Consider the following 13,445-nt stretch of genomic DNA (forward strand, 5'->3'; position numbering starts at 1 on the left):
ACCCCACATTTAGTTCTCAAGGTTTTAAGGTCCAAGCCACACCTGAATAAATCCGACGTCGGCCTAAATGTTAATAGTGTACAACGCCCTTTATTCGGACAACAACCTTTGGAATAAACATGCATTTCCAGATTGCTTTGTGGTACATAATGTGCTGCTGAGCTATGACGCAAATAAGATAGGACAGTGTAAAATACCACTTTTTTTTTTTTTTTTTTAGGCAGCAATAATCTGTCTGTTGGAAAAAATGGGTCATTGGTAAGGAAAGATTAAAAAATAAGCAATAACCATGTTTATGGTCAAAATAAGTGACAGCACATATCAATACTAAAACAATTTCACATACATGTTTATATTTTAAATTACACTCTGTGTGGTTCATGAGCACATATTAAACATACAGAGGACAATCTTGGGAATCTGTACTTATGACAGAGTATGTGACGTCAATCAGTGACCGTGTCAAGAAAATTCATGGTCTAATTCAATGTGTGCTTAATGCAGCAGGGGGTTTCGATGGCACTGACATTAAACCGATTCATTAAACCTCATCCTTCAATCATGTTTCTAATGCCTCTCTCCTTCTTTCTTTCTGTTTCACACCCACTCTCCATTTCTCTTGGACATGGTCAATGCTTATCAAATCATGCCCTGGGCTGTTGAACAAAAGTCCATGACAGTGTTTATTAATTCCTCCCCTAAGGATCTTGATCTTGTATGCCGTTCATGTGCCTTGCATAAGAGAAAAGCAAATCAGGGGGGAAAAAAATAAACATTTCCCCTATTATTTTTTTATTTGCTTTAATTGATATAATAATCAAGATTTTAATTGGCACAGACAGCCTTGAAATTAATTGTTGCATAAGAGTTTAATGATGATGAGGTTACATTTCTTACATTATTGTTCATCTTTTCCCTTTTAAAGGGAAACCACAATTCAATTTATATGCAAAATGTTTGTCAGACACATCTTAAGATCTCATTGAAGGACTGAATGAAAGAATGGGAATAAGGGAATAAGGGAAGAGAACTAAAATGAGGGTGTCTCCTGCATAAATGAGGCTGGGGAACGGAGGAGAGGAGAAAGGCACAGACCTCGGGACCAGCTTTACCATGGAGGCACTCTGGCGACTGCTTCCACTGATTTTAAGAGTGTACTTAAATTAACAAGGAAAAGTACTCTGAAAATAATTAGAGTAAAACTAATTGGCCAACTATTTAAGTTGAAGTGGCATGAGGAAGGGCAGGGAGGATGATGAACATTATGTGGCCATCTGAAAGTACAGTAAATTGCGGATGTACTGGAAAAAAAAGAAACCAAGACTCAGTGCATTCTTAAATGATGAATGAATGAATATTCACAACAAAGATGAAACAATATGTATGTAATATTGCCATTACAGTCAGTATATCTACAATATTAATCCATATTAATCACCATATTACTGCGGTAAAGCGAGTAATCTTTATAGTACATGGGTGTAGCTTGCAGGGGGCCTGGGGGGATTGGCTGTAGTGACTGAAAGATGTTATGAAATATTTTTTAAACATAAATATTTGTTTTAATCTCAAAAGTAAATATATGCAATGTATTTTGATGACTTTTAAATTGTAATTTTATAAAGGAATTATAGTAACAAATCCAATTAAAAAGGCCTTCATCTAATCTCATTTGCTTAAGAAGTTGTCGCATGGCGACTCTTTATTTTCGTGGATAATAGTGTATGGTATGACGCTTGCCAGTTGTGTGGCTATTTCCGGATAATAGTGTGTTGTATACTGCTTGCCTGTTGTGTGGCATAAATGGATATTCAGCGTTTTTTTTTTCCTTTTTTCTTCTTTAGCATCTACTAAATTTGCCAACCAAATTTGCTGAAAACTGATTTGCTTAATAAAAGCCTACTTTGACATTGTGTTGACAAACATGTTTATAGAGCATTCTTTTCAATGTGCTAAGTTTTACACATCAAAAATAGATGCAGCGTCTTTACAAGTACTTTGCGCGCAAAATATCTGATTAACAACCTCCCGCGCTTGCTGCTGATACATAGCCATTGTAAAATCACTTGAATATGGTATGCAGAGTTTTAATTTGTAGGTTTACTATGGAGAAACAAAAATGTGTTTAAAAATGTGACTGGCGCGGTTTGGCACCCCCAAGCTCAAATGTCAAGATACATGCATGATGTAGATTCAGATGGGTTGTATTTTGCATGTGAATAACTGGAATGCTGTTTTTTATTTCACTCTTAACATGAACAAACCTGTCATCTTCGATTTGCTGTGCTTTTCATTTTATTCCTGGTGTGAATAGGCCTGTCGTCAGTGATCTGTTTTGCTTTTCATTTCACTCATGGTGTGAATAGGGCTGGAGACATTGTTTTTTAACCGGATTTTAAAATAAAATAACATAACATAACAAAAAAAGTTGTAATTACAAGGTTTGTAGCGAGATTTGCTTTTTAATAAGTGCTCCTTGGAGATATTAAAACCATGACAGAAGCAGGCCTTCATTTTTAACTCTCACTTCCATTCTTTCTCTTTCATATTTCATTCAAGCAATCAATAATTTCACTATTTTGACTGTTCAACAGCAACAGATTGGCTCTTTATCAGCAGCCAAAAAGCAACTTGTAGACCTGGCACGTGACTCTCCGGAGTTGTCTAAAATAATCAACGGTGGTGGTTGTGGTATCCCTGAGGGCCAACGGCGCAATCCTCCTCCTCACCCGTTGCACAGGAAGTCAGGTCTCGGCTAGCGGCCCGTACGGCTCCAGTCAAGTGAGACTGATCAGGCTTGTCACGAACACAGAGACTCGGCTCGCTTCACCGATGGCTGCGCAAACTAGGACAGCTGACATTTAGAGCTTAACGGGTACCATGCTAAACAGAGCAACAAAAGAGCAGCGAACAGTGCCCAGTCCAAGTCTACTGGATTGATCTGTCCAGGGTACAGTACTCATGTTTTGTTCTAAAGCCTAAAATGAGCTTGAATTTAGATAATCATCAAAATCAGAACATTCCTATTTTGCATCGGATTTTAAACGTTAAACATTTTTGGAAAGGTTAAGGCTCCCACTTCAAGCTCCCTAAGTCAATCCAAAAGAAGAAAGACAACACATCAATTGCAGGTCTTTCTCTTTACCAGGGAAGAAACTACTGATGCCTAGATTGCTACACCATGCCATTGTCCTCTATTTCTCTCCACCATTACAGACTGCTCTCGTGATTAGCCCTCGATGCCCTGAAGTACACAAGTGGATTTGGGAAGGTAAACATGTCCAGCCTACTGAGATAAAACCAGCGGGATGGCACACTCCAGGCAACTATCATGGTACATGACACCATTCCTCCTGGTGCCTACATAGCCTTGCTGTGCTGTGGCAGAGGGCAAAGGCAGACCTGGAGAGGATGTCATTGGAGATTTGATGAAGATTTGAACAGTCAAAATGTCATCTACCAGCAGCTTGTTGGAGGAGTGATAAAAAGGCTGAGATGTTTGCTGACTTTCAAACGTCTTATGAATTCTTGTAATGGAAGGTATTGGACAGGAAAGTGATGGAACCCCCACACTAGAGATCTCTGACCTAGTGGAAATTCAACTTCTCCATTGTTAACAAGCATCTCCATCTTTATTGTGAGAGATAGTGATATGATATTATGTACTATTAAATCAATTCTGTTCTCAAGTTAGGATAATACTGCCAAGCGAAACTCAATTACCACATTTACTTGGAGCATTTTCAGATTAAGGTCCAAATGCCAGTGTCTAAAACCAGAGGTGTCAAATCCTGGAGGCCAATTTCCTGCAGAGTTTAGCTCCACCCTTTCCCAACACACTTGCTTGGAAGTTTCCAGTAATCCTGAAGACCTTGATTAGCTGGTTCAGGTGTGTTTAATTACGATTGGAGCTAAACTGCAGGATTGAACACCCCTGGGGTTAAGCCTTTTTTCAAAAAAGTTGTGAAATCTCTTGTTTGCTCCAGTTTCTCAGAGAGTTTGACCTTCTAAAACTTCCTTGGTCTTGTAGTAGGCAAAATTACTTTAATTTGGTCATGTGCAGAAATCAATCAATCTTCTATTAGGGTGCCTGCACAGTAAAGTACTTTCTCAACATGCAACCATAACTTTAATCAATGAGAATTTCACAACTGGTGGTTCCAGTCAAATGCAGAGTTCTCTCTAGCATGCAAGTATTATTGCAGTGGATATTCTGAATAAGTTGTTTATATGACCCAAATTTCTAATAAATGTAAGTATATATTTATGCAGTGTTATTTGAATTTCTAGTAACCAGAATATTATCTTAAAGACCTCAATATCTCTTCCTGATATACTAGTTATTTATTCTTTGCTTGAGGTAAATAGTAGTTTGAAATAGCTGAGCAAAAGTATATTGTTTGTGAACATTCCAAAAGAGCTCATGATGTTGGGAGCATGAGTATTTAAATATATGCCATGAGCTATGTTCTCAGAAATGTAACAAGCACAAAACAATAATGACAGTGGTGAGAAAAAGCAGTTAAGAAAGCATCTGATCATAGGGATGAGAATATGTTTAAACAGCTCTGCAATTCAGCAATGTATTCAAGTTTACTCATGTCTGACCTTAATAGACGTGAAGAAAGAACCAGAAAAGATTCCAAAAGAAGTCAAAGAAGGTGCAGCTCAAGAGCACATCTTTAAGTAACCTTCATGGACGAATGGCAATTTGAAGTCGAAATGATGCCACACCTGTTCGTTTGTTCGATTTCTCTTAAAGTACTTTAAGGCCTTAATGTTTTTTTTTTGTTTGTTTGTTTTTTTATCAGACTAAGCATTCTTTTGACATGCATATGGCCATGTCTTACCTCAAACAAACTCCAGTACAAACTCCCAAATTAATTAATTAACTAATTCAAAATAATTCTTCCCTAAGGCAGCAATAATATTCACCAACGACATATGGATTTGATTTTCTGCAAATTGTTCACTGCATCCCTTTGACCATTTCTGGCTACTTTTCGATGGCATTCAGGCAAATTTAGGTGCTAATTTAAAAAGCTTTTCCATTGTACAGATGTACGCATTAAACTGGCCTTTCACAAGCACCTCTTACAGAGCTAAATCAGGATGCGAATTGTTTCAGTGTTAAAGGGTCAGTGAATGAAGCCATCTATGGCAAATCATGACTACAAAAGTTGTACTACAAAGGAAATCTCAGTGGAAGACACAAAGCTTAAATCTAGGTACTGATGAAAAAAAAATCCCTACATGATGAGCATAACATACTTGGACCTGCTAATATCAAGACAACAGTTTCACAGAAAACTGGAAACCAAATGGAACCAAAATCTGTTTAAGCCTGACATATTTTTTCAGTTTCATTTGGGGCAGCTAGTGGTGAGAAATAATTTAAGCATTTCTGTAGAATAAGCAGTACAACATCCTATCAGCAATGGCAAGGTAATGGGTTCGATTCCCAGGGAATCCATGAACTGAAAAACTGTATACCTTGAATACAATGCAAGTCACTTTGGATAAAAGCATCTGGCAAATGCATAAATGTAAAATGAAAATGAAATAATACACTGCAAATTTAAGCGTACAAACACCACTCATTTGAATCAGAAGTAAAGCTAAAATTATATAATGGAGTTTTGAAATATCATACCATATATCAGGGTCTTGATATGTCAAGCTTCACGACAAATTAGCTGGGAATAATGACCCCGGCGACCTTACAGAAGGCCGCAGACCTGTAGTTAAAGTGAGTTCCAGTGCAGTATGGTCCACTGGGAGTGAACTGTACATGTCTATGCCTGAGTGTAGTGTACTGCTGAGGGACTGAATGGTGAGATGGTGATGCTGATGAAGGCTGCTGTTTTCCGTATGTTTACCATCATTTCAGCTTTCTTGCGGAGGACAAACATGGCTCCAACTGGAAAAGGCCATAGAGCAAAGGCCTCCCGAGGCCGTACACGCCCTCTCACGCACACATGCCCACAAACATACACGAACATACACATGGTAGTTTGGCAGAGACAGGGAAATAGGAAAGAAAAAAAAAAAACAAGGGGAGGGAGGGCAAGACACAGGGTGACTGGAAGGGGAGGCGAGAGAGAGAGGGCCTGCAGACACAACACAGCTCAGAGTTGATTGGGAGTGACAGGCTGCTGATTAGTCAACTCGCAGCCTACACACACGCACAAACAAGAGCGGAGAAATGAGCGCTCGCACAAGAGCGACCTATTCTTACATGCAACGTTGTGTGGAGACATTTTTATGCATTGATAAACAGATTAACATCTCCAAACAAATCAAAGATACAGGGGCTTGTGTGCTTTGCAAGAGTGAGTATTGATGGATGTGTCTTACCTTGAGAAGATAGATGGGAATGTTGCTAAAATCCACAGGGAGTTTGAGAAGGAATCGAGCAGAAAACTCCCCCGTCTAGAAGAAGAAAAGAAAAAAAAAAAAAAAACACATAAAGAGCATGAAATAATGAACCCACACACACATTGTAACATTTCTCACACAGTAACCCACTTGTTAAAGGAATAATATTCTCATTATTTTCTCATTCTCACTTTGTCCCAAACCCATTTGACTATATTTCTGGCATAAAATACAAAAGTTCAGAAATTCTGAAAAATTGCACTGATTGCTCTTTTCTAACATATTAGAATGAATGGGGACTGAGGCTTTCAGGCTTCATAAAGGATGTAAAAGCTGCATAAAAGACATCTATACAATTATAAAGTCCAAGACATAAAATATTTCTGTGACTGTTAGCCCTGGCCATCCATTCATTCCAGGCTGTGACCCAAGATGCTGGAATAGACTGCAAATCTACACAAGACAAGCGGCTTGAAAAATTGATGGATGGATGGATGGAAGACATACACTTTCCTAGTCTTCTGGGCCCAGTTGTTCCAAAGTCATAAGATTCAAAAAGTCAAAAATCAGTATTCACTGATAGTCTGCATCTCCACCTCCAGCTGTTAAATGCAACAACTGATTCATTGAATCAGTGAGAAGAACCAAATCAGTCTGATTTGTGAAGGAATCATTCCCATCAGTTTTGTGAGCTGGATTAGGGAACCTACTGTAATCAGTCACTACCAAGGACTAGCAGCAAAAATTATAAACGATAATTTTCCAGCTATGTGGTCAAGCCGCTATTGTAAAGGTATAATTTTGATTTAATTTAAAATGAACGTGAAGTACATATTTGGCAACACATGTGAGACTAATGCCCTGCTCCCTTCAGAGAGTTCACTTCAAATTCTCATCAAATAGAGTAAGTAGGCCATAGTCATATTCACTTTCAACTCCTTGTTTACATTCATATAATATGCATAACTTGGATTACATAATTTTTAGATGAGGATTACACAAATGTTTCCTAATAACAGTCTGTTATCCCACAGACCACAGTTCACCACATCCCTTTAAAGATTGAAGCCCATGAAGCAACACATTCACACCCACACCCCAAAACACAGCACTCTTCCCAAAAACATGACCATATTACGGAACCCTCTGTGTGTCCATTTGTTAGGGAGTGTTTGTTCGTTTTTGTCCGGTTGTGCAATTCGCTTTGCTCTTCACCATGAACCCACTGCCCTGTGTGGGCATCCTGTGACATTGATGCCCAGGCTCACACCATAGTCTGTGATTTTAACAGCACAGCACATACATAAGGTTGTCGTTTCAAACCGTAAATGGGAAGAATGGTTACCAGCCACCACTGAGCCCTTGAATAAGGCACCTAACCTCAGGTCGTCCAGGAAGTATATCCCTGTAATAAGAGAACTTGTCGTACTGTATAAAAGCGTTAGCTAATTAACAAATTAGTACTGTTGCAAAGTACAGAATTGCAAAGGTGGACTTTTGTTGATAATTTTGTGAATTAAATACTTTAAAAATGAAAGGGGGTTGTCCCAGTTTAAACCGATATCATCAATAAAATTGTCCATACTAAAAGTGTTTGTATGTATATCACAGGGACTGGCAATCCGTCCAGGGTGACTGATTCCTTGCCTTTGGAGAGGCTCCAGCATCCCCTATACCCTACATATAACAAGTGATTTGGAGAATGTATAGATGGATGGATGTTTATAAAAATGTCACTGAATGGAAACACTGGACTAGTGCGTTAATGGAAATGTATGAGGTGATGCGGGACAGGTACCCAGCTGTTCTTGCGGCCGGCGTAGATCTCCATACTGCGTCCATAGTCAGGGTCTTCCAGCAGGCTGTCATATTCGAAGAGCAGGCGGGAACTATCGCGCAGCCGTTGGCACTGGTACTGATGGTACTGCTGCAACAGCTCTTTCACCAGCTGCAGGAGACACTCCGGTTTACCCGCATCCCACGACACCAAGTGCTGCCAGAGGAGAGAAAATGAAAGAAAGAGAGTGGGAGTCAGCATTTTATCACAAAAAAAAAAAAAAAAAGAGTAGACAGGGAAACAGAAACATCTAGTACTTTTCAGCCAACTTTTAAGGTTTTGTGAAGCAAATATACATACATACATACATTATATATATATATTATACAAAACTATTAAGTGAATATTAATAGCTTGTTAAAAGTTAAAGAAAAAGCATTTGCAACCTATTTTATTACAATAATATGGTATATTTCAGAGTGAAATTTGTTGCATTATGGCAATAAAAAAAAAAGTAGTGTTAGGAGTTGATTTGTTGAGATTGTAAAGAGTGGGCATTCAATAGGGCTGTATACCTTGGAGAACCTGGCGATACAATACATACCTCGATACACAGGTCACGATTCGATACGTACCTCGATACAGAGCTGTCTCGATACGATTTGATACAATGTAATACGATTCAATAAAAATACATGGGCCAGAGCCAGTTAGTTAATGCTGAACACATTTACTCAACAAACAGAATTTTTATTGAAGACAAAAGTGCATTATAACAAAGTGCATTTAGCTTAAATATTTGCAACTTTAAGTGCTCTGATTAATTGTACACAAATTGTATTAATCTGGAAATTACCACAAGTCAACATTTAACTTTCCAAGGGTACAGTCTGAGCTCACACAAGCACAAAATCTTCTTATTATTATTCTTCTTATTAAATCTTCTTATAATTCTTTTTTGTGACACCATGTACTGCCATTACATATTTCACTATGAAATCACTTAAATGCTTCATCTTGCTTTAACATTTGGCACAACAACAAATCTAATCTACCTCATAACAGGATGGATTTTTAAAATCTTGAATTGAAAAAAATGAATTACCGGTATATAGAAGCCTGGCAATGCTTGCAGATTGCATTTGTTTTATCGATCCCTTGGTTTCCTTCCTTTGCTTTAAAACCAAAATGTGTCCAAACATCTGCCTTTAGAGCAGGGGTCTCAAACTCAAATTGGCGAGGGGCCGTTTCTGTGATTGACACCTCATAGGAGGGCCATTTTAACATTCAAGCGCAAGAAAGTGCAACATTTCAGAAAATTTACTTTCCTTTGCATTATTTCTCATTTACTTCAAATTTCATTACTAAAATATTTTTATACCTATACTATAAATATTTTATTTACCATACTAAATGTAAACAGCAGTGTCTCTCTCATTGTTACACAGTGTAATATAATTATATAATACTATTACTAACATAATTCTACTAATATAGTAATATAATACTACTAATGTAATACTATTAATTGCAATTGTCTGGTGCAACTTCTCACATCCAACAAGGTGCATGGAATAAAAAAAAAAAAAGAGTAATTTAGGAACAAAACCAGCAACACTTGTGGCGTGGAGGGGTCAGAAGTAAACAAAAAACTGGAGCTATATATCAACTTTATTTTGCCAAAAAATACAAATCTCTCATTGTTACATACATTATTAGTTTTTAACATTTAGTGGAAATATTTTCCCTTAGTTTATGTTAGCTGTGACATTAAAATCTTGCACTGAACAACACTGTACAGAACAAATACAATCCCTGAGTACATTTGTACACTCTTCTGTTTCTTGACAGACACCAGAGCTTGTGCTCACACAGCTGAGACTCATTTGTCCAAGATGCTGTTTGAGCATAGGTAACGTTTAATTTTTACATCGGCGCTCGTGACGTAAAGTCGAGTGCTTTTACTGTAATTTAGGCGAGCGCGCTCATAATAGAAGCGACGCGGTTGAGAGCGCGGCTCATGGTTGCATAGCAACAACAGACGCCACTGAAGCGAAAGCAATGCGGCGCGGCCGTTTATGTGACGCGATTTGTGAATGCCCTCATAAAACCGCGACTTTTTCGTTGCATATCAGACAGGTAGCAACTAGAGAATAATAATAATAATAATAATAATAATAATTTAGCGGGCCGGATTATGTTTTATTTTTGATATCAGTTGTGGGCCGGGTAGAGTTGGAGGGCGGGCCGTAAATGGGCGGAGTATTGATACTAAGGGCTAGAATGTCGATACTGTATCTTTTTTTATTATATCGGTATGTATCTAAGAATCGATATTTTGAGCACACCCCTAGCATTCAATATCTGAATGGATGCAAACATGAAACTTTGTTGACACCCATTGGTTGAAACTTACAGTATGTGGTCTTTGTGACCTCAGCAGAATAGGAAAGTCGTTTATAAAGTAGGTGTTTTGCAAATAGGATAATTTTGAAGTCATGACGACTTTAAAGGTTACATTGTGAGTTTTCTGTGCCATCAAATGGAAATAACGGCTGATTCATAAACAGTTTTCCCAGATATTTCCCCATCTGCCATGGTTCATAGAGGTAGTATCGCCCCTCCTCCCGCCCATTGGATTGCAAGGCCACTTACAGGAAATATGTGCAATTCACCTTTATTCTTCAAGGTGGCAATATCTGATACAGAATGATGACATGATGTTTCACTCATAGTCATAATTACCACAGATAAAACAAAAGAATACAAAAGCATCATAAGCAAAACTTGAAATGGCTCAGTAATTTACAGCAGAGCAAGTACTGTACACAATCAAACATTAGTGCCACTGTCACTTGATGGTGGATCTTATGGTGAAAATTATAGTTTTGAGAATATGTTTGAAATCACAAATATAAGCCAGATGCTGAATGCACTGGGGAAATGAGCTCTGACAATGACAGTGATGATGGAAAAACATCTGCTCAAAATGAACCCTTCCAAGTGCCAAAAGGAAATATATAAAATTAGGAAAATATGTAGGGTGACACTTGATAATTTTGATGATATTATTAAAGATTATAAGGGCACTTTAAAAAAAAATTATGTGCAGGGATAAATTGTTTATAATAAACACTCTAACATTTCCTAACATTTCCATTAAAAATAATAACTGTTAATTTCATGGTGACTTTAAACAAACAGTTCAGAATATCCAAACTCTTGAGGGAAATAACCCGAATAAAAGTGCAATTCTTTTGGCATTTAACAGTAAATACTCTCAAGTACAACCGGTTAACCTTATTCTAGCTTTATGAATGATGAAGTTATCAAAAATCATCTTTGAATGACTCATTTTGAGGCAGATATGATGAGACTGAGGCAATTTAATGCAGGTAGCAGTTTCTAATATGCTGAACCGGGATCCTATCACCCTTTATTGTCACCATGTCAACCTGATGTGGTGGTTTCCGCACTTATGCCCCCCCACAACCCCCCAAACCATCTTGAGGCAAATGGCGACACCACAGGATATCCTGCATCAGCGAGGAGGCTTTCATCTCCTGACTCTACGAAGCCCAAGTCCAGACGCCAAAAGACTAAGGACTCCAGCTCCATTTCTTGCTGAGGCATTCTAACAATGTGCCTCAAAGCATGGGAAATTAAGGCACTAAAAAAGAGGAAACACTGTTCTCGCACAGATCTCAGATAAGACAGCACAAGACCTTGAGTCTGTGCCATATGTTTAATGCATGCAGGGAACAATGGTTTGGTAAGAAAGCTAGATTTTTGATGGTTTAGATGGCAACCAAGAGCAGGCTATTTCCAGTCTCTCTTACTGTAAACACTCTGCTATTAGGGAAAGAAGCGAGTTGAGTGGGTGTATGCCCATCACAGAGTTTGCATCGCCGTGTTCTTGCGGGCTGCGTGAGCGGGAAAAGGCCTGCATGCCAACACGGTCTACTTGCCTTTCCTCCTCTCCTCCTACAGGCTGACCTCATTTGCATAGGTGATCCCAATTTGCATGAGCTTCCCTGACTGGAGCAGTGCACAGGTATGCAAATTCAGAGTGAGGGGGCAAAAACCAAATTGCCACCTTTTCACGAAGTGTTCCACCATTCTTTTCACTGGCCTAATTCTACCCAACAGCCAGTTCTGACTCCGAGGCCCAATTGTTTGCTGATGCGTGATACGTACACAAGTTGAAATTAAATTTTAGTGACACTGACTGAAAATAAAATGCAGAATATTAATTTTTAAAAGCAAGTAAATAAACATTGCATGTAGCTCGCTTAAAGAAGGCTCCTTGTCAGGGGTTAAAAATAATACAAACAAATAAGTATTGCTGTCATTGCGAGGCATAAACAAACACAGGCTGTGTTAAAATGAGTTTGTCACATGCTGTCTTGGATTTTTAAATGACGGCAATGCAATTTCGGCTTGATTTTCATCGCTCCCATGAATCACTCCATCTATGAGCCTGACTGAGTCACGTACGAGCAGAAGAGAAGAAAGGGGACAGAGCATGCCGTCTGTCCATTGAGGCACACATTACACAACTCATTAACAGCACAACCTACAGCATACAGCTGAGCTTGTTACATTTCTTGGATCAAATCAAAACGTCTTAACGTAGTTGATGGAAAAGAGGAGGAAAAAATGGAACGGAAAGATAAGAGATGAGCTCTTCAGCCGTGACCGAGTATGATGATCAGGGAAAGAGTGTTGCAGGGCAATATTTTCACAGATAAATAAGAAACAAGCTGTTTTCAAAACAGCCAAGTAATTTAAAAGTTTTCCTGAAATTGTAATTTTTTTTTCCCTTTTCAGTAATAGTAAACTGTTTGGAGCAATTGCAGAGTGGTTAGTACACATGCTTTAACACACTGGTGTTCAAATAGGCAACATAAAATAAAACTATTCAAACATGTGCCCCATTATAGGTAATACAAAAGGATAAAATAAAATTAAATAATGTTAAATAAATTAAATAAATATATGAAATAAAATAAAACAAAAAACATATTCAGTGAATATCAAATTGATCATCAGAAAAAAAAAAGAAGTGAACTTTCTTTTTCTGCATAACCTAGGTATACTATTTGATAATGTTAACCAATAACCAGCTTGCATTCAGGTTCATTCAGGTATAAGATGCTTACATTTTTCAATCCAATCCAAATAAATTCGCTGAATAATATGTGTCACTGATACAATGTGGAGTTTAGGAAAGACTTCCCAGTGTTGTATTGAGTCATGGCTAAACAATTATCTTCCTCATCCTGGTTGA

General features: G+C 38.1%; 1 protein-coding gene across 3 annotated transcripts in view; it reads right to left on the bottom strand.

The window, feature by feature from the left end:
• Window positions 1-13,445, bottom strand: part of babam2 (BRISC and BRCA1 A complex member 2) — a 97,692-nt gene that overhangs the window by 50,840 nt on the left and 33,407 nt on the right. For all 3 annotated transcript variants that reach the window (XM_067368244.1, XM_067368245.1, XM_067368246.1), the window contains exons 5-6: window positions 8,177-8,371; window positions 6,358-6,432 (exon numbers count right to left, since the gene is read on the bottom strand). In XM_067368244.1, the coding sequence (XP_067224345.1) occupies window positions 6,358-6,432; window positions 8,177-8,371 (270 nt within the window). The remainder of the gene's footprint in view (window positions 1-6,357; window positions 6,433-8,176; window positions 8,372-13,445) is intronic.

The sequence above is a fragment of the Chanodichthys erythropterus genome, chromosome 18 (assembly GCF_024489055.1).
Source record: "Chanodichthys erythropterus isolate Z2021 chromosome 18, ASM2448905v1, whole genome shotgun sequence".
Taxonomy (NCBI): domain Eukaryota; kingdom Metazoa; phylum Chordata; class Actinopteri; order Cypriniformes; family Xenocyprididae; genus Chanodichthys; species Chanodichthys erythropterus.